This window comes from Eublepharis macularius, chromosome 5 (genome assembly GCF_028583425.1).
Source record: "Eublepharis macularius isolate TG4126 chromosome 5, MPM_Emac_v1.0, whole genome shotgun sequence".
Lineage (NCBI taxonomy): Eukaryota > Metazoa > Chordata > Lepidosauria > Squamata > Eublepharidae > Eublepharis > Eublepharis macularius.
The window spans coordinates 50,057,930-50,079,165 of NC_072794.1; the positions used below are offsets into that span (position 1 = coordinate 50,057,930).

At 41.3% G+C, this 21,236-nt stretch overlaps 1 protein-coding gene across 2 annotated transcripts in view; it reads left to right on the forward strand.

Annotated features, from left to right (window-relative positions):
- The first annotated feature begins 675 nt into the window (after positions 1-675).
- The window catches only part of FNBP1L (formin binding protein 1 like), a 71,854-nt gene continuing 51,293 nt past the window's right edge, over positions 676-21,236 (forward strand). For both annotated transcript variants that reach the window (XM_054980088.1, XM_054980089.1), the window contains exon 1: positions 676-930. In XM_054980088.1, the coding sequence (XP_054836063.1) occupies positions 907-930 (24 nt within the window). In that variant the 5' untranslated portion in view covers positions 676-906. The remainder of the gene's footprint in view (positions 931-21,236) is intronic.

Sequence of the window (21,236 nt, forward strand, 5' to 3'; positions counted from 1 at the left end):
CTTGTACTTTGAAAAAATTCTGACGTCTTGGACTGAGTGCCTCCGCCTTCCAAGCATGTGCAAAGTGCCTTTTCCATACAAAGAAAAGGCAGAAATGTGCCTAGTTGTTGTTTTAGAATGTAGGTAGGAGGATGAACTAGTAGAGGCTGGCTCATTGTTCTTTCAGGCCTTCTCCCGTGACTTAAACAAACAAAAAGGGTAAACATTTTTCCTCATATGAGAAATGCTTGTTCCCTCTAGAGTCTCCTCCTTTCACAGGGGAAAGATTTTTGTCAGACCACCAGGCCTGCGTCTACACACGCTGCAGAATACCCCGAGAAGAAGCTGTACTACTGAAGACTGCAGTTCTGAATGCTTTCCTACTTCAAAAAAAATCCTCTATAAATGAAAAAACGGGGAGCGGGCTGGGCGACGCTCTTTGTGCTTGATATGCTAGGTTTGTTTTAAACTCCGCTATGAACAACGTGAAGCAGCGCAGAGCGCTCCAGCGCCTCGTTTAACTGCCTGCGTAGGTCAGTCGGGCGGAAGGAGGAGGAAATGTGCCTGTGAGCCATCCCGAAGGAGTCGGCTGGCTCTCGCTCCTCACCCCGCGGCCTCCCTGAGGAGGAGCGCCCGAGTCCGCCCTCCCTCCCAGCCTCCACCGCGGTTCCCCTCCCCTCCTTCCTTTCCCAATTCTCATCTTCGAGCAAGGCGGAGTCGAAGCCGCGGTCGCTTGCCGTTGCCTCTCCGTGCCCCTCTCTCAGGCGCTGAGGCTCGGGGGCTTGGCTCTCCGTCTGAGGGGACAGCGAGGCAGCGCGGTTGGTGGCCGTCGTCCCCGCCGGCAGCAGCAACAGCCTTGGGAGGAGTGACCAGAAGCGGCACAAAGGAGCGACCGGCGGTGGAGCCTGCTCTGCCTGTGGAGTCGCCATGAGCTGGGGCACGGAGCTGTGGGTGAGTCCCCCGCTTGTTCTTCATTGTGTCTGGGATTCATTTGTCTCCCCCTGCCCGCGTCGGCAAAAGGAGGAGGTTCAGGCTGGCTTCTTGGTGGGTGGGACTGAGATCCCTGAGGGGCGAGAGAGCCTTTCCTCCGATGCCCCCTAAAGCATGTGTGCCAGGGCGTGTGTATGCTGGGGGGCGTTTGGGTTGCTTTGTGGAGGGGGAAATGGGGACGGGGGCTGAATTGGCCCTTGCGTCTGAGCTGGCCGGGTCGGTGGCCGCGACAATCTCCTGTGGAAAGAGAGGGCGGGGCTTCCGATTCGGATTATTCTTCCAGCATTTGGTGGAGTCAGGAATCCTTTATCCCAAAGCGCCGACCCCTTACTCCGCACCATCACTGCTCGTTGTAGGTTGTCCTCCTATTTCAAGCCTCTCCGGCGCTTTCTCCAGAGCAGGAGCACAGCCGAGACCGCAGCATCGCCTTCTTCATTGATTGACTGAATTTTTGATCTGGCGGAGAATCTTTTTTTTTTTGTCTAACAATGAAACGGTGCCGGCTCGCAGATCGGTAGTGATCTTTTACCCGTAAAGTCAATGACCGTGTGCCCAAGCTTTTTTCTTTTTTTGGTTTAAGGAAGGAAATAAAGATCTTTCAGGTTTGCACCCTGGCTTTCATGGTGTGAGTCAGCTGTACCTTGGTTCTTGCTTCAGACAATGATGTGTACTAGAAAAGGGTTACCAGTAACATAGAAACGAGGTGTGTGAGGCGGGAGGGGGCGGGTTGGGTGATGTGTTTTATTTAGCAAATATCTGAGGAGTGCTAACCTGAAATCAACTTTTCTCTTGCATTTAGTTGAACTTGAGGATTTAAGTGAGAGGAATTGTTGATTGCAGTCTTGTTGCTGAGGTGGATAAAATATAAATTTAATCAGTGAGAAATCTATATATTAACATTCTAAAATACTGTTGCTTAGTAATTATTTTTTTTTTGCATTCTGTTCAGAATTATGATGCTTTCTGCTAGATAGCTGGCAAGTAGTTCATCTCTATGCACAGTCTGTTTACTTTATGAGAAAAACTCATTACTAGAGCTTGCTGATGGTTACAATGGAGGGAAAGCTAATGTAAACAGAACTCCACGGAGTCATGGACTGACATAGTGCCTGTAGCACCACCTACCATTGGTATGTTCAGCAGCTGAAGGCTTCTCTCTTTTAAAAGTCAGTAAATGGATGGAGTGTAAAGAAATAAGAAATTCTAAAAAAAATAATTATCACAATGCCCGATTGCGCATTACTGTGGCTGGTGTGTGGCTGTTTTCATTGGAGAAAGATGTAGAACTGTGTTAGAATAATAAAAAGTGCATGTATGCTGTGCATAAGAACTGATAGCAAGCTTGTCACTTAGCACATCTGCTTGTTATGTATGGTCCTAGTTTAGCTGGAGTTGTGACATTGACTCCCATAAGTTATAGTGGTTTTCTTTGCCTGTTCAGTAGTACTCCAGAAAAGCTGCTTCTTACAATGCAGTAGCATGTCATGAGGATATATAGTGTTCACAGATTATTGCAAAAATTAAAAAAAATACCAAAAAAATTATTCATAGAATTACTTTGGCCAAAGTAAACATTTATGCATTTGGAGAACAGACTTTTTACATGAGATGAAGATTCCTCCCCTTTTGCATCATGCTGTTGTTATTGGATTTTATTTTGTTTGAATCTATTGATCTGAGAATATAGATCTATTTCGTATGAACAGAGTTTGTTTTAGTAAAGATGCTTTTATAGTAATTCAGTAAGCTTTCTCTCCCTCAGATAAGGGAGTTCTTTAGAAGGCCCATGTTAACCTTTGCCAGTACAGTCCTTTATTAGGACTGGAGGCATTGTTCCTCTTCTGGATAAAATGAAATGTGTATACCAGACCTTTCTAGGTTTTCTTAAACAAGAATGCATTAATAAAACTTATATTAGTTTGCTTTTCTGGACTTACAGTGGACTTTTATTAAAATTTAATTTCTAAATGTATGCTGTATTAATGGAGCTTGTTTGAATTCTAAATATTTGTTGTTGGATTTTGTTTTGTTTTTAAAAAAGGTGTTTGCTGCTTCTCATAATCTGGCATTTGTCTCAGGGTATCAGGCAATAATGATGCACTGATTGCTATGTGAACTTCTCTTGTTTTTGTCCTGCAGTGCAATTCTAAGAGGAGTTACTCCAGTCTAAGCCCATTGAAATCAATGGGCTTAGACTGGAGTAAGTCTTTTTAGGATTGCACTGCTAGACCCTAAGAGGTTCTAGACATGCAGTGTTCCATTTCTTTGCCTTTTACTTCATTTACTTACTTTTGCTAAATGTATTATTAGGCAGCGTAAGAAGTAAAGCTGTTTTAATGTACTCAGTATTAATTGAAATTAGCAAATACAACAAAAATCTCTGCCTTTTAAAAGGCTGCATATTGAAGTGTGTATTAAATTAAATTTACACGAAAGTAATGTTGAGTAACTTAGATGAGGTTAGCATCACCCACTGTAGGTAAATCCCTCCTCCTTGCCATTACTTCAGTGGACCTTGTCCTGGGGAAGAAGAGAAACTTGCCTGTTCTTTGAACATTGTACTTTCAGTTGGATGCTGCAGCCAGTAGTTTTGTAGACTTGCCAACCTGGGGGGGGGGAGGGGAGGGGTGCGCGCACTGGAATTACAACTGATTTCCAGGCCATAGAGATCAATTCCCCTGGAGAAAATGGCTACTTTGGGATGGCATACCCTGCGGAGGTCCCTCCATTCCCCAAACCCCGCCCTCTCCAGATTTCACCTCCAAAATCTCCAGGTATTTCCCAACCTGGAGCTGGCAACCCTACAGTTTTTAACCAATGGTGAAACAGACATGAATGGAATGGTATGGAATAATAGGAAAAGCATAAAAGGGTTGTTGAAAAACATTTCACACCCGTTTCCAGAGTGCTATCAAGGAGTTATGAGCATTTTGGCGGTATAATTTAGGCTTCCTGTGCTAGTGCCTCATTGATTTCAGGTGGGCATAAACACAATGTGCAGTGTCCTAGATTTTAAAATAAAGAAGGGGGAAATGATGGTAGCAAGTTGTGCAGTCAGAGCAATAAAAAGTCACCTGTCATCTCATTATTCTTCTGGGCAAATGAATTAGAGAATCTGTCTTGTTGCAGAGATTTATGATTAATTTCTCTGACAATAATTAGAATTTTTTTAAAAGTACATGCAGGGTTGCAGGTTGAGAGACAGTGCTATCAAAGGAAAACATGCCATTGAAAAATAGTACTGGGCAAGATTTCACACTTTGTAGTAAAACAGTCCAGTATGTGAGATCAGTTTAACTGATAAATAATCCTCAGGTTACACATATGCAAACACTCTCAAATGTATCCCTTGTAGATTAACATTGCTTAAAAAAAATCTTGAGTTTTGCCAACATAATCATGAATTTTTGCTGAATAAGTCACAGCTTAAGCTCCAAAGAAATGACATGTATAACATTTAAAACCTTATCCCATTGCTTTGGCAAAATTGGGCAACTGAACTCCTTATTCCAGTCATTCCTAAGATTCTACATATATTTATTAACTAAAATAAAATATTTATAAGCAGATTTTTTAAGGTTAGGGTATATTGGACATCACAGTGCTTTATAGTAGAGGATTAAGTACAGTGCCTAATTGCAGGCTCTGTAGTTTATAGAACACGTCTGTTAAGAATGTGTTCTATGTCCAGTTATTCAATCTTTTGAAAGAAAGTTATTACACACATTACTTTTATACTATAATACTCATTGATTAATGAGGATTTTTACATGTTTTAATCTACCTACCTGAATCCTAGAATCTAACTAATGATAAATGAAAATGAACTTTCTGTGTTCTTACTGTAACTAAAAGGCTTATATTACGACACTGGAGAGACAAATGCCCACTGCCTGTAATTCAGTGAATGGAGGACCTTACAACTTTATCTATATTCGAATGTATGGCATAGAGATGACAGTTGTGGATAAACTTATTTTTAGATATTTGGAAAACTTTTATTGATGCTTATGTTTAGAATTCTCACTGTTGTCATATGTTTATTTCTATTGTGTAGAGGCTTATTTTTATTTTTATTTCAAACAACAACAACAACAACATTCGATTTATATACCGCCCTTCAGGACAACTTAATGCCCACTCAGAGCGGTTTACAAAGTATGTCATTATTATCCCCACAACAAAACACCCTGTGAGGTGGGTGGGGCTGAGAGAGCTCCAGAGAGCTGTGACTAGTCCAAGGTCACCCAGCTGGCTTCAAGTGGAGGAGTGGGGAATCAAACCCAGCTCTCCAGATTAGAGTCCCCTACTCTTAACCACTACACCAATCTGGCTCATGATTTGGATGAGATAAAGCACTCTGTTGGAATACCACACTTTTGGTCCAAGCATGGTATATGTGCATACTTTTTCTCATAATAGTTACAGATCTGCATGTTTGATTTCTTGCAAGATAGTGCTCTGTTAAAATTACATGTTCTAAAAATAACATATTTTGCAGCCAAATGTTAGAAAACTATGAAGCAGGTTTTTCTTCCGTTTGTTAGAGGAAAAATACCTTCTGTCTCCCTTGCTAGGTGGAATGTGTGTGCGTGTGTGTACGCGTGCGCTCTCCTGCACTTGAGTGAATATTGTGGTTTTTCGAGTGTATCAATCTTCTTGAACTGTGACAGGTTATAGGAGCTCCCTGAAAATACCCTTTCTTGTGTACATGCACACAGGCTTCTGCAGTCTTGTTTTTAATGCTTTAAGATAATGATTATTACCTTCTTTGTGCAGAATGCACTGTTTTATGGTTGAAATGGATGGTTGGGAATTGGAAGGATTGATTGATCAGAGGCCCAACTCTGTTTATATATCTCAGTTAACAAATATTTTGCTGTGTAAACTTTTATCCACAGGACCAGAATTATTTGGCTTTCATAAAGATCTAGCAACAGTAGAGAAAATCTCCTACTCTGAATACCGGTCCATCTCCTGCTATGTTGCCTCACTTGTAGGATACCAAGTACCATTGTGATAGTATTTTATAACAGTTCTTTCAGAAGCAGTTTTTGATGATTCACTCTTAAAGATGTCTTCCCATTTTTATGTATAACCTGGCTACCAACTTAATTTGTGTGTAATAAGATTTGATACGTCTGTACCATAGTGAATCTTGACTTCTTTGATACTTCCTTTGAAAGGCTTTCTAGTATCTAAAAAAATAAAATAGGAACTCACTTCAGTTTTAAGAGTGGTCCATCAGTGTATGAGGGTAGCATCAAAAGGACAGATATCAAAAAGGAACAGAAAAACCCTAGAACAATAATTATTGAAAAGCTTCATTATTTTTTAACAAACTAGGTAATATTTGTACTAGAATTCACCTATACTAAATAAAGCTTGTTCTTCAAACAATTATTCTCCATTAAGCTTTGATCATGAAGATTGACCTGTTTACAATGCCATGTTTTCTGGCAATGTCTTACAGCATGTTGGGCCAATGAAGATATAGAAAGCTCTAATACTAAATTATCACAACAACTATAGAGCGACCCTCACAAGAACTGAACCTACCAATATAATACAAGGGCAGACAATGTAACATCAATATACCAAATATAACAAAATTTAATATATCAATGATGAATAGAGGTTCAAAATTGAACCAAACATAAAATGAAGCCTCCAAACACAAGGGAGACACAGGCAGCAATAGTCAGTGCAACATTTCTCTTCCTCAGGAGTTGAAAAAGCAGAGGAACACTTTGAACACAATAAAGCCCAAAAGCCTGTGGGCTTTGTAGGCATCATGTTGCCACAACTGAGATTCTAGGTGCTTTATTGTGTTCAGTGTTCCTCTGCTTTTTCAACTCCTGAGGAAGAGAAATTGAAACAAGTTCTTTGCTGGCTCCTTGTAGAGTCGTTGGGGTCTTTGTACCCCTTGTTTGGTCGTGGACACCTGCAGAGAAAACACACAAGTCAAGCAACATTAAGATCTAAAGGCTTTGTCTTCAAACAAGATCTTCAAAGATTTCCACTGCACTTACCTTGCACCTTAAAATGTTGCTATGTTGCACTGACTATTGCTGCCTGTGTCTCCCTTGTGTTTGGGGGCTTCATCTTATGTTTGGTTCAACAAACATATCTATTCATCATTGATATATTAAATTTTGTTATATTTGGTATATTGTTGTTACATTGTCTAATACTAAATTATGGCAGAGTAATTTTGTCCATTAGTAATATATTTCCTTTTTGGGCCCTCATGCAGAAATGCATATGTGCAAGCAGTCAGCAACTTCACATACAATCCTAAGCATGTGTACTCAGAAGTAAGTCAATTTTTATTCACTGAGTTTTACTTCCAGGTCAGTGTTTCTTGGACTGTAGCCTTAGGAACATACCTTTCCTAGATATTAGTTTTGTCTCCTCTGAAGAGAATAGAAATGGAGATCAAATAAGTGATTATGTATCCAAGTTTGTGGCATCTTTCCTTTTTTTTAAATCAATAGTTTGACATGGTACGTACACCACCCTTTTGTGAAAGTGCTTGTTGTATATTGGTGGCCTTATTGCATGAAGGGTCTTCTTGTCAGTGTTGGCTACCGCAGTAGTTGCTTAATTATGTGGTAAATGGCATATACTGGTTAAAGGAGCCTCCATGTGGAACTACCTCCTCATGTAGGTTGGAACTCTGTATATGGCCTCATGATGTATGAAGGGGTCCTTAGCATGATTTTAGAAAACTAGATGCTGTTTATAATCTTATTGGGTGATATCTGTATCCAGCAGGAAGCTGGATAATATTGCTAGTTGCTACAGAAAATGTTATCTAGGCTATAGTATCTCATGTCCATGGGGCAGTTGATTACTATGGCGGCTATTTGTGTATTTTCACTAGTGATTATAAACTATACCATCTGAAATAGCCCTGAGGAGTCTAAGTAAATGATCTTTCACTACTATCTTTCAGAGCACAATTAATGTTCTAGTTCAGCTTGCATTTCCTATTTTTCCTCTGGTGGTTTGTTCGAAAGCAGAAAAAAAACAGTAATTCTGTCTCAAACAAAGATACTGTCAATTTCTTTAGGAATTTTTTAAATCTTCAGTTAGATTTGTAACGGAGTGTGCTCAGGGCAGAAAGATTTGTCTGCCAAGTATTGCAAAACCTCTTGATTGTGCATTGCATTTAGATTTTTTTTTAGTTCTCTTGATTGATTGGTTTATCGATATTCTCCTTGGGGATTGTTTCAGACCATCAAGAATCAGATAAAAACATTCGCTACAGGTTCTTTTTTAGAACTGGCTACCTTAGTTAATGATGAAATAGGTTTGAAAAGCCCACAAAAATGTTACTATTCTTCCCGCCTGCATGTATCAAATGGCACCTGGAGTGACAGGTTTGGCAAGTTACTTGCCTGGAAGGAATTATTCCTTCCAGATGAGTTGGCAAATGGCTAACTGTAGATCTGCCTTACTCTAGAGTTGAAATGTTTGTCCAGGCATGAAAATACAATATAAAAAAAATTAAAAAGTCTTAGTAGGCCAGTTACTGCTCCAGCTGCATTTTGGTTTACCTAACAGCATTAGTCAGTATCTTTCCAGCATTTGTCCAGATTCATGAACATCTGACACTTCTAATCCTGTTTCCAGAGAAAGTGAATAAGTGGTGCTGAGGTCTTTTTCTCCATTAGTTAAATCTTCCAGGCTGGCAGAAATATTTCAGTAATATTTAACTGTTATTTTCAGTTATCTGCTGAAGGTAAATACTGTTCTGATACCTTTTGATGTTTGCAAGTTTTTAACTATTTTGCCGAAGTGATAGAGCTGTTTAGCTTTAATATTGATCAAAATTATTATATAATTTCATTTCAGGTTTGATGTCTCTTTTTTAAGATATGGGTCTCCCCTTACAACCCATCTATCTCAAAGAAGAAAGCTATCAAAATGATTTAAAACACAAGGCAACTCTTCCATTGTAACTGGGTAAGAGGGCAAGGAGGACAAAATCAGAGGAGAGAAGTATGTTATTGTCAGTTTGGTATACTTTGTATTATAAGTAGTGGAGAGTGGAATTCTTTTTCTACTCCTTGAACACTTAGGAAAAAAGATATTTAAAATGTAAGATGGTAAGGCACTTTGAGTACTGAGCCCAGAGCCTTTTTCATTAGATGTGTGAAATGGGTAGAAAATTGGTAGACATAGCTAAAAAGTCAGGGGATATATTGTGTAAGAGATAATAGAGGAAAAACCAAACTAGATAACAAATAAGTCCTTTCAGACTGTTGGGTTTATGCCCGGGATCCAGAGGGCCACACATAATATTACATACATAGTTGTGACCCTCACCTCTGCGTTTGTTTGTGTACTTGAACAACTGTTGCAGAATGTCCCATCAACTGTGGTGGCATTCAGTGTATAGCAATAGACTGCAGGGAAGATTGATAATCCCATATTCAAATCCCTTAGGTACTTGCGATCCTACAGTCACAAGCATTATCTTGCTGAAGCATTATTACTAAACAATTTCTATTAAAAGAAAACGTGAGATATTCACATGTAACTAATTCCCATTCATTTGTTAATTTTTACAGTTTTGTAGATTGCAGCTGTTTCTCACATTTTCTGTAAGTATAGCAGGCTTTAGAGAGGGAGAGAATATCCAAGGAAACTCAAATAATCCCTTTAGGTCTCTGTTATATTCCAATGTTTGATATCTCAGTTCTGACTCTTCGTTGTCTTTATATAATGATTGCCCATTTTGACTTGTATTGCTGGCAGATGACAGCGTATATGATACTTGTGAGTCTGGCATAACTTAGTGAATGCTGGGATAAGAAACAGCTATTAATAGCACAGTCAGTTACCTTTATATTGTGTTGATACATTTAAAGCAATCTTATGTATTCCTGCAGGATGTTTTCTGTCCAACCTTTAGGACAGCAGCAGAATATTTTTGGTGAAACCTTAATTCAGCATCCTAGTAAACTTACTTTGAACATCAGAGATTTATGAATGTTTTTCCCTTAGAGTGACATTCTGTGAAAAGTAAAGTGTTAAATTTTGTTACGTGGCTCTGTGGTCACATATCCTAGTTAAGTGACATCTTGGCAGAAAATTTGAGGGTTCGTCCCTGTAATTATGACTTTCCCCTGCTTTATAGGAAAAGAAGGGGAAATAGTATTTTGTAATACCAGAAACAAGATTAAATGTTCACCCGTGATACTGACTTCTATTGCCCAATAAAATTGATATTCCTAAAACAGATTCTTGCATGATCTTTGTACATTTAGTTCAATCCAGAATAAGTGTTATTAAAATCAATGCCCACCTTAGCGATCCCTACAAACTGTGTTCACCACCATTATTTGGTGGATGGCTCATTATAGTTCCAGTAATCAAAAGTGGGTTTTACTTTTAAAAATTTGACTAATAAAGTCAGTTTTAGTGTTATAAATGCATATGCTTTCATAATATTGTAATATAACATCTTTTTGTATATCACAATAATCAAGGGGCAGTCTCTATCCTACTTAAATAGCTGTTTTTGTAGGTTAACATCCCTTTACACTGGAAATTAAACAGTGCGTTGGAATTTTTTTGTTGTTGTCACCTTTAGGTACATAGTATTTGTTCTTTTAACATTGCTGCTTATCATGTATTTGCCAATGTGGGAGGGACTGTTGAAATTCATGCAGCATAGACTAGTAACAAATATTTTTTCACTCAAACTCTGGTTTTATTTATTTATTTAGAAAAATGTTTATGCTTCCTCTTCAAAGGTTCTGCCTGAGGCTGCTTACAAAATAAACTAATAAAAACATAAAACATTAAAAGTTAAAATCAGCATTAAAAACACAACCAGAGCATAAACACTTAGACCATTGAGCTACTTAAAACAAATAACAGTTTTCAGAATAAAACACATGATAAAGATAGTGTTAAAAGATCAACCCTTTAATTAAAAGCACGGGTAAAACAGAAACATTTTCTTGCTGCCTGAAACAGAGTAAATAATCTAGGTGCTGGGAGGGCATTCTATAGGCAGGGTGCCACTATGGAAAAATCCCTTTTTCTGGTTGCCACCCAAATCAGCTCTGAAGGCTGGGGCATAAAGTGTGAGGTAGATCTTAACTGGCAAGCTGAACAATATGGGAGGAGATAGTCCTTTCAGTACGCTGGTCCCGAGCCACTTAGGGCTTTAAAGGTAGGAAACAGCATGTTGAGTTGTGCTTGTAAACAAATGGGCAGCCTGTGTAGATCTTTTAGCCCTCCTAAGAAAAAAATACTGAAAAGTTTTTTCAGCGTTTCCCCAAATGTGCTAGTTTTTTTGTTGCAAAAACCAGAGATAAGTCCTTAGGGGGGAAAAATGATCCCCTTCAAATTTTTGAGGGGAAGGCTTCATATCTTTAATGGCGAATTGACAGGCCTTCCAAGAGAAGATTATAAGTCTGTTGGGAATAAGACCTCCACAGAGAAATACCGCAATCAATGTGCTCAATGTGTTATACTGCTGACTCCATCAGAAGAACCAGTGTTTAGCAGGGAAAGCGTAGGTAGAACCCACAGATGTGAGGAACAGTAGAAGCTGCAGGCATCCTGGTAGCTTAGGTGCGCTTTTGCACATGTGCTCTCTCTCTCTCTCTCTCTCTCTCTCTCTCACACACACACACACACACACACAGAATACTTGAAAGTTAAACATCCTCTGTCCTTGGGTGAAAGGGGAACTTAAGTATTCTCTCCTCAGAGTGACTGTGTGTCCCTAATATGGCTACAGCTAATGTGGAAGCAGGCTGGTAAATGTCCAGTTGGTTGATCGCCTGTGGCAAAAATTGCTCCCAGATGGCACTTAACATTTCTGCACAATTAATTAAAAATAAACTTAGCTTGCTAATATGAGAATACAAAATATTGTTCCAGTCAAGAAATGATTGAACAGCATAAAAAAGAACTCTGTTGTGGCTCTAAAACACCGAGCTGCACTTGGAGGTCCTTCACATTCTCTATTATTATGTATATGAACAAGGATTCTACCATTGCTTGTATAACTTTCTGTATATGCCAATTGTACAAAGCATTCCACAAATTCTGAAGACTGTCCTTCTGCATGTATGTGTCTAGCTGTATGTCTCTGAGCCTCTTTTGAGGTTTCTATCATCAGTAAATTCTTGGCTAGAGTACTATTTATATTCTCATCAATGGCAACCTAAGTTTATTTTTAATCAGTTGTATGGACATGTGAAATGTAAGCAGTTCATACTTTAATGGATGCTATGATTGGTTGGAGCCTAGTTAATATCACAGCAGTTCATAAAATGTTAAATAGAATTTGGGATTTCGGGATTAGGTATGTGACAACTCCATAATAAGAACTGGGACTACTGTTCAGAATAAATTACTGTGGTGTGAATTTTCCGGGAAAATTTGGATCTGAAATCTAGACAATTTTCCTATTCATATTTTTGATAAATAATTCAAATATTTAAATGTTAGCAAAATGTATATAATGTTAGCAAAAGAAAGCAAATACACCATGTTCAAGCACTGGGATTTGGCTATGCTTCATATATATTTGGCCCATCATAATTGATTTGTAGCACAACCATAAATAAACAGACTTACACATGAGGAGATGAAAAATTTCCACAGAAAAGCTCTGTCCTATATCGCTGCTACATGGTCAAATCTGTTGCACATGTCTGTGCAACGAGGATCAAGTACCATCTTCTTGAAATAGTCCCTGTTAACATTTTTATAGGCAAGCTCGTCTGCCAAAAAGAGACTTTGGGGAACTATTACTATGGATTTGGAAAGGATTTTGGTCTCTCGTACAGCATTGAGTGAGGTATTTGACTAGAGCATCCTGTGCGTGAGCACCAGCAGTTATGTTCTTGATTGGTGTGAATTTTTGTACATTCAACGGTTCAGTTGGAGATGGAGAAGCTAAAGCTGTATTAAAATGTGGGACAAAGATTTTAAAATTTGGAAAAAAAACCCCTCTTCATGTTGTTACTAGTCCAAAACATAACCTTTACAAATCTTTGAAGGAATTGTTGACTCTCTGTTGTTCTTTCCCCACCCCACCCCAGCTCTTCCCAATATAGAGATCCCAGGTCCCTCTGTGGGGATGGGGGACCCACGGCCCCTCCCCACTCACCTGGCCAGTGAGAGTAAAGGTGGGGAAACAGCCCTCCTGGGTGCGCTACCAGGGCAATGCAACGACATCACTCCTGGGAGTGATGTCATTGCGCCTCCCTGAGAGTGTACGTGTGCTTCGCAGTGGGCCGATTGGGGGACCCAAATTGGACAGCTCTGTCTTGTTTGAAGGGCCCCAAAAGGGCCGGGAAATCCCTGCACAGACTATTTTGAATTGGATATTGTGACTCATGGTTGTTATAAACAGTCTAAACAACCATACCCGCTGTGCCTAAGAGCACATTCTACAAAGGGCTTAGTCCACCTCGTCAGCCTTCAAATTGGGCATCCCTCTAGTCAAATTGTGTAAAGTGGCCACCTGGTCTGCACCGTCCACATTCATCAAACATTATGCCAGAGACTCCAAAAAGGACACAGCTGTTGGCAAGCCCATCCTGAAGAGTCTGTGCCATTAAAGAGCTTCATGCCCTCCTGGGTAAATTAGCTCGCTAATCTCCCATGTGAGACTGCACAGAAGACACAGTGATGAAAACAGGGTTGCACTTATCTGTAAACTATAGTTCATCGAGTGGTCTTCTGTGCACGCATACATCCCTCCCTCCTTCCTTCCCCACCATGAACTCTTTTTTTGTACCTTCTGCACAGGCAGCTTAGAGAACTGAGGGAGTTAGCTGCTCGCCCTGCCTTTTATAGCTGCGCCTGGAGGAAAAGCATGCAAAAAGGCTAGGTGAGCAGCTCATGCCACTAGGAGCTTCAGAACACCCGCAGCTGGCCTGCACGTGCGCAGATCCCATGTATGTCTGCACAGAAGGCCACTCAATGAACTATAGTTACAGGTAAGTGCAACCCTGTTTTCTTAGACTAGTCATAATTCATTTTGTGAGGCATGTTGCTTGATCCCTGATTTACAGATGGCTAGTTAAACAATAAATAATCATGTGCATCTGTAGTTGGTACATGTAGAGATGATTGTTCTTACCAGGCATGATAAAACATCAAGGAGTAAACTAAAGAAGTGTGTGAAGAGTGCCCTTAAGTCTAAGCTGATTTATGGTGACCCCTGGTGGGGTTTTCATTGCAAGAGACTATCAGAGGTGGTTTGCCATTGCCTGCCTTTGCAACCCTGGCTTTGTTGGAGGTCTCCCATCCAATTACTAACCAAGACTGACCCTGCTTAGCTTCTGAGATCTGATCTTGAAAAAAAAATGAATTGGAAGGTTTTCCAGAAATTTAAATAAATAAATATTATTAGCAAAATTTAAATGATGGTAGCCAAAGAAGGCAAATTATTCAGCCTGTCTAACACAATTGATTTGCTACACAACAGCCCCAAGAACAGTAGATAAACAGACTATATTTACATATGTGGGGTGGCAGTTTTTCTGTGGAAAAATATGGCATTAGAAAATTTTCCATTTTGAAAAAAAATTGTCCCCTCCACGTTGCTGATTTAATTAGAATCTAGTTACAAGTCTGTTCGAATGGCAGCATTATGGAAAGTTTGTGTAAATAGAGCTTGTAGTTTTGTTCTGATTAGGAAATGCTGCTGCCAACTGTTTTGGTGCAGAGAATAAGATAGCAGACTTTTCAAAACAAAACAGTTAAGGCAGTCTATAAAATATTTTCAATGTATAATCAATAAAATGTATAACTGCTAGAAGTATTATTAATTTACAAAGTAAAGGGGCTTGTTGAAAATGCAGGAAGTGGAAAATTTAAGAAGTAGTATTAGCTAAAAGCCTTCAGGATGAGGGGATTCTTGCACAGCAGGTTGGGGAACAATCAGAAGTTTGTTAACTGGAAATGCTGGCCCTGGACTCACCTGGGGGTGAGTTACGACACACGAGGTGGTGGGAGGGAGCGGAGACAAGGTGGCTGCCATTTCAGCTGGGAAACTCAAATTGTGGCTGGCCAATCTTGGGCTGGCTGTGGGGATCTGGTAGGGGATGGGGCCGGGCACTGGACATGGCTGATGCAGGCTCCCCTCAGGTCCGGGGGCCTGGCTTTTTAAGGACCTCCAGCTCCGCACACCCTGCACTTTGCGTGGTTGCAAAACCTGCCCGACCCCCCCGTCTCTTAAAGCTGTGTACAATCCAGGTTTCCAGGGATTTTGTAGCTGGGGTTTGTAGCTGCTTGTACTTTGTCACAATTTTCTTGGTGGATAGGGCATGGGATAGGATCCTTTGGGGGGGGGGGAGATGGCAGCCTGCGAGCCCAGTCTCTTCAGTGCATGCTTACCAGGGGCTGCAGGGCATACTCACTCCCAGGTGGCAGGGGATCCACACAGAGGTATACACCCACCGGCTGCCACTCCTCATTCCCCCCCCCCCGCGCCTCAGCTTGGGTCTTAGGGGGCCATGGCAGTTCATCATCTGGCAGGCTGGTCAGCCGATTCTCAGGATCCGATCCCTATGCAGAGCCAATGCTCTACAAGCGGCGTGTGTGTAACTTAATAAAGTTGTGGTCTCTTTTTTACTCCAAACAACTGTGTCAGTGGTTTTGTCACCTTGCCTCTCCCCCCTTTTGCTGCTCAGCGCTTTGCTGCAACATCTGCTGGTGAAATAGTACTGACTCTTTCCTGTACGTTGAGTTTCCACCAAAGGACCTGTTCCCAGACCTTCTACAAGAAATTACATATTTATCTGTGGGTAGGAGTGAGTGCATGGAGGGAAACTGGCTTTTGGATGTAACTTGGTTATTTGGGGTAAATGCTTCCAAGATTTTAGGCCAAACGAGATGTGACAGCATCCACAGGCTTAACCCGTGGCTGCCACCACCATTTAAAAGGGATTTATAAAAGCCATGAGGCAGCATGGCAGGCAGAGGTCCTCCCCCCACCCTCAAGTGGGTATGTACAGGGTGTGCACGCAGCCATTTCAGCACTTGAAAAAGTGTAGGGGGAGCAGCCTTCTGCACTGCAGGCCCACATTTGGGCCTTTGTAGCTGTCTGTGAGTTACCTCCAAAATTTCTCTTGTTTTGGAGCATATAGAGCAGGGTTGAATCTGGAGACAGTTTTGGCGTGGCAGACTTCTAATTTTTGCAAAAGAGAAGGCTGCAGACTGCTGGAAATTGAATTGGTGGTGTCCAAGTCAATGACTTATGTATTAAAATGCTGATGGGTGGGGGGGTGGGCATAGATAAAGGGCATTTTTGCAAATATAGCTGTTGCATTTCCAATTCCTTGGATTTAAGAGAATTAGCTTGGCTAACAGCATTAATACATATTAAAAAATAACATAACTTCTAAATTTTACTCTTTGTTCAGAATAACTTTCATGATTTCTGCTCAGAGATTGGTAGTGGACCATAAGCATACACAATCCTTCCTGCTCTTCCTCCACTGCAGGGGAAAGGAAGGATAATTCAGTGTTTGAATGTGAGGATCCTCCTGACTGTTCCTGTTTGTCCACTCTATGGTGAGAACATCATGGAAAGGAGTACATGAGCCAAACCCATATGTTACCTTGGATAACTTAGAAATATCTGAATTGACTCAGGCTAGCCCAGTCTTGTCTGATCTTGGAAGCTAAGCAGGGTCAGCCCTGTAAGTACTTGGATGGGAGACCACCAAGGAAGTCTGGGGTTGCCATGCAGAGGCCGGTAATGCAGAATACCTCTGTTTGTCTCTTGCCTATGGAGTCCTGTGAATTGGCTACAGCTTGACAGCCCTTTACACATTGTACTTTGGCTAAAAAATGAGGTACATCATGTAGAATGTGGAATGTAATTTTCAACAGCATTCACAGTGCTGATAAAGATGAGATAGCGAGGGTTTTTCCTGATAATTTTCATGCAGTGGTAACTTTCTTTCTTGTGGTGAAGCACTTGCAAGGTAAATTGGAGTGTCCTAGAGGGAAATGTTCCATACATTTTGTCCCCAATCAGTATCACATACATAACTCTTAAGAGTCCCAGTGCAAACGATTGTCTGAACTATGGGTAGAAAATAGAAAAACTATGGGGAAACAGCATAATAATGTGACATCTCTATAATGACTTACAGCTTGGTCCTAAAACAAATAATTTATTTCCTTACCTGAATGTTGTCCTTGGGGAGTGGGGGAGTGGGTAGCTCTTACAATAACTGTCTTACAGTGCTATCCTAAGAACACTTTCCTTGGAGTAAGCCCCATTGTTGAGACCCGAGTAGATTCTGAGGAGACCTGCTTAGAATTGCTCTCTTAGTGTCATACGTAAAATTAAAAATCCTTCCAGTTTGTCTGATGTACTTTCTACTCTTTCCCCCACCTTTTTGTAAAATAATATATTTCTACTTCTAGGATCTGACTTCAGCATGGTTGACCCGGTTTCTAGTGTGACAGTGGTTGCCTAGAAACAGTGGCAAATGCTGGCAAAGTTGTGGTTTAGCTCTTCCCTGAACAATACTAGTATCAGGAGTTCTGCCTGCAGATTCTTGAAGAAAACCAGATGTGAATTCAACTGGCTTTCTGTAATAGAAGATTTTACATGAGGGCTTGACATGCCATATTTTTGGATGCTTAAGTTCATGTAGGCGAACCTGGAGGGAGTCACCTTGAACAAATGATCTTAAGTTGCTATCTGAACTTTAGGATGACTACATGACACAGTTGTTTTACACTGTTTACTTCTGGATTTTATGTTCCCAGTAGTTCATGTGCAAAGAGAGGAGGCTAGGCTGCTACATAAGGTATCACTTTAGTCTAGAAAAGCAGATTTGAATGCACGCTTTTCTAGGTGTGTTGGCAACTGTTGGGTAGACTGCTTGGTATGAATTTTAGGAAAGAATAAGGATTGTATTCAGACCCTTAATTTCTACATGTAATGTGTACTTAGCCAGTTTCACAATACTAAGGTATATAATGTTTTAATGAAGTTCAATGTACAGCATGAAAGCTGCACCCATAAAATGTTTTGATGTTTATAGAGTTCAGTTAGCCAGCCCTCAACAATGATATTACTCCATCTACTATTTCTGGTTTTGGATATCTTCACCTGAAATATCAGTAAAATGTTTCTCAAAATGCAAAAAAGCTTATATTGCAGATTTAATTTTTTAGAAAAATATAGAGGCTTGGTTCAGATTTAACAACTAATAGTGGTTTGCCATTATGGGAAGGCATTGGAAGTCCTTGGGCTTACATAATTCTCCCTCTGAGGCAGAGGACATCTTGGGTGATTCCCACCGTCCAATCAGGGAGGCAGGAACTAATTTTCTTCCTCTTCCTGTCTAGCATGTGGGACACCCTCTCTCTTTGGTTCTGTCCCTGCCTCCAGGGAGAGCAGTCTAGTAGCAGACTAGCTCTGCTACTTTCTTATTAAGACTTCAGTTTCACTTTCACTTTCCCATTCTTACTCCTTTGCTCTTCCTTTAATCTTTCCTTTGTCTTTCAAACTCTGACTTAAAACTTTCCTCTCCTGTCTCTTACTACTCTCCCTGACTGACTGAGAGGATCATGGCAGCCATTTGGGGAAGTCACCTACAAGATGGATGCCAGAGATTCTGAGGACAGCTTCCTAGACAACAGAGAGGAATGCTCCCCAGTATTCGCATTGAACACGATGGGGATTGATGAATCTGGGGCCGACATGCCTCCCAGCTTGTACGTGCTCCCAGCAACGAGTTGGCACCGACATGCCTCTGCGGCTTGTGCGGTCTCCAGGCTACAAGTCGACCTTAGAGCCACAGAAGAGTTTCAAAAGGCCCATCCCACTGATCGGAAGATGGATGCGTCTGTGCGCTCCTGCTCTGCAGCTGGAGTTGGTGCGTTACCTTAGCCCAGGCTTTTGGCGGGAAATGACACCAGGAATCTCCTCAGCTGTGGCGCCACAGTGAATGTGCCTATGCCAACCTCCTGGCTGGAAATTCATAGCAGGCTTTTTCTCTTCAGATCTAGCCCTGCCTTTACAACAGGACTCTTCCCGTCAAAAGGGTAACGTACGAAGGGCACAAACTCGCCTGTGTTTTTGAACCTTTTAACTTCCTAAGACTAACCATGAGGGAAGAAACGTAATCTCTGCTGGGATGAAACCTCCGTTAATAGTGGTGTGGTGTCTACCTCCTCCTCTTCTTTCCTCCATGGGCGAGGCTGAGGCTCAGTGAAAGAACTGCTTTGCCTGCAGAAGGATCCAGGTTTGTTTCCCATTAACTCCAGTTAAAAAGATCAGGTAGATGATGGAAAAAACTTCTTCCTGAGACCCTGGAGACCTGCTGCCAGTCTGAGTAGACAACACTGACCTTGATGGACTGATGGTCTGAGTTAGAATAAGGCAGCTTGTAATGTTTAACAGACACGGATGCCCACTGAGCAGGGGGATCGCCCTCAGAAAGCATCTATAACGGCAAGAAGAAGGAAAAATTCCTTCAGATGCGGAGGAGGAGGAGGAAATATCCCTGCCAGAACAGTCAGCCCAGCTGTCTGAATCTGAGGTCTACCAGTATTTACTACCAAGACATTCTCAGCCTTAGGGCTGCAGGAATTACCCTTGGGGGAGGAGGACTCTTAGACAGGGAATACTAATCCAGACCCGAGGAAAACAAGAGTCTCTTCCTAGGGAAGGTTCCCCAGAAAAGGTCCTCCCATTTTCAGAATATTTTAGGAGACAGCTCAAGGCTGAGTGGTCTAAACTAACAGCCAATAAGCAATTCCCTAATGTGATCCAGAAAAAAAAATCCCTGTACTCACTAACTTTCTTTGCTATGAGATGTTGCCGGTACCTGCGATCAACACATCAGTGGCTACACTTCAGTCATCTGGGCTCTTGTCAGAGGATGAGCAAGGATCAGTCAGAGACATCTTAGACAAGGAGAGAGAGGTCATGCTGAAGAGAGCTCACGAGGCTATGACTATAAAGGCTACAACCATTGCCTCCAGAGCATCAGGAGTATGGATCAGAAAACTGATCCCACTTCCCCCATTCAACAATAGATGCCCCCCTTGAAGGGGCAAACAGAATTTTAAAGGCCAGTACCTTCAAGGCAGACAGCATCCTGGATGCAGTTACCTTTTCTTCCAGAACTGTGTTCTCGGCAGCAGTAACAAGTAGGCACCCTTGACTAAGAGCTTGGCCAGCAGTTTTACACTCTAAAAATATCTTCCTTGCTTACCACTTGCAGAGAGACAAGCTATTTGGGGATGCCCTGGGAAAGATCTGGGTTGAGACCCAGGACAAAAGAGTTGCCAAAAAACACTCAAACAATCTGAGAGGCGATCCCTTGGCCCTCAGCCATTTTATTCACAACACACTCTACTAAGGTCCAGACAGGATTCCAAGCGACCATCCTGGAGTTAATCTAGATATCCCTTTAATAAGGGGGGGGGTTCCTTTCAAGAACCCACTTGTACTATAGTGGTTAAGTAACTGAACTGTGGTTGTTGTGGGTTTTCTGGGCTGTATTGCCGTGGTCTTGGCATTGTAGTTCCTGACGTTTCGCCAGCAGCTGTGGCTGGCATCTTCCAGACATCATCATTCTACCAGCTGATAAAGGCAATGCTACAGTGATCATGAAAACAGAGGAATACAAAAAGAAGATTAAGGAACTCCTGGACCCCTCCACCTACAAAAAACTAAAACGAGATCCCACTTGCAAAATCACTAGGCTAACAAATGCGCTGATCAAGAATTCCTCACTACATTCCGACACGCACAGAAAACTATGCAAGACTGAAGCACAGCCACCTAGACTATATGGACTCCCCAAAATACATAAGGATTCAGTCCCACTCCGACCCATTGTGAGTGCCATTGGTTCACCGACATATGAATTAGCTAGACATCTGGCCGATCTCCTGCAGGACCACATCGGGAAAACCTCGTCTTACATCAAAGATTCAGCAGATTTCATCAACAAAATCAGTTCTCTGAAACTCAATCCACAAGACATACTTGTCAGTTTTGATGTTGTATCCCTGTTTACCAAGGTTCCAGTAAAAGACACTATTGCACTTATTAATCAGATTTTCCCAGAGGATGTAACAGCCTTATTCCACCATTGTCTGACAACCAGTTACTTCCAATGGGACAACGAATTCTATGAACAGATGGATGGGGTGGCCATGGGGAGCCCACTCAGCCCAGTTATAGCAAACTTCTACATGGAACATTTTGAAAAAACAGCTCTAGAATCAGCACCCCACAAACC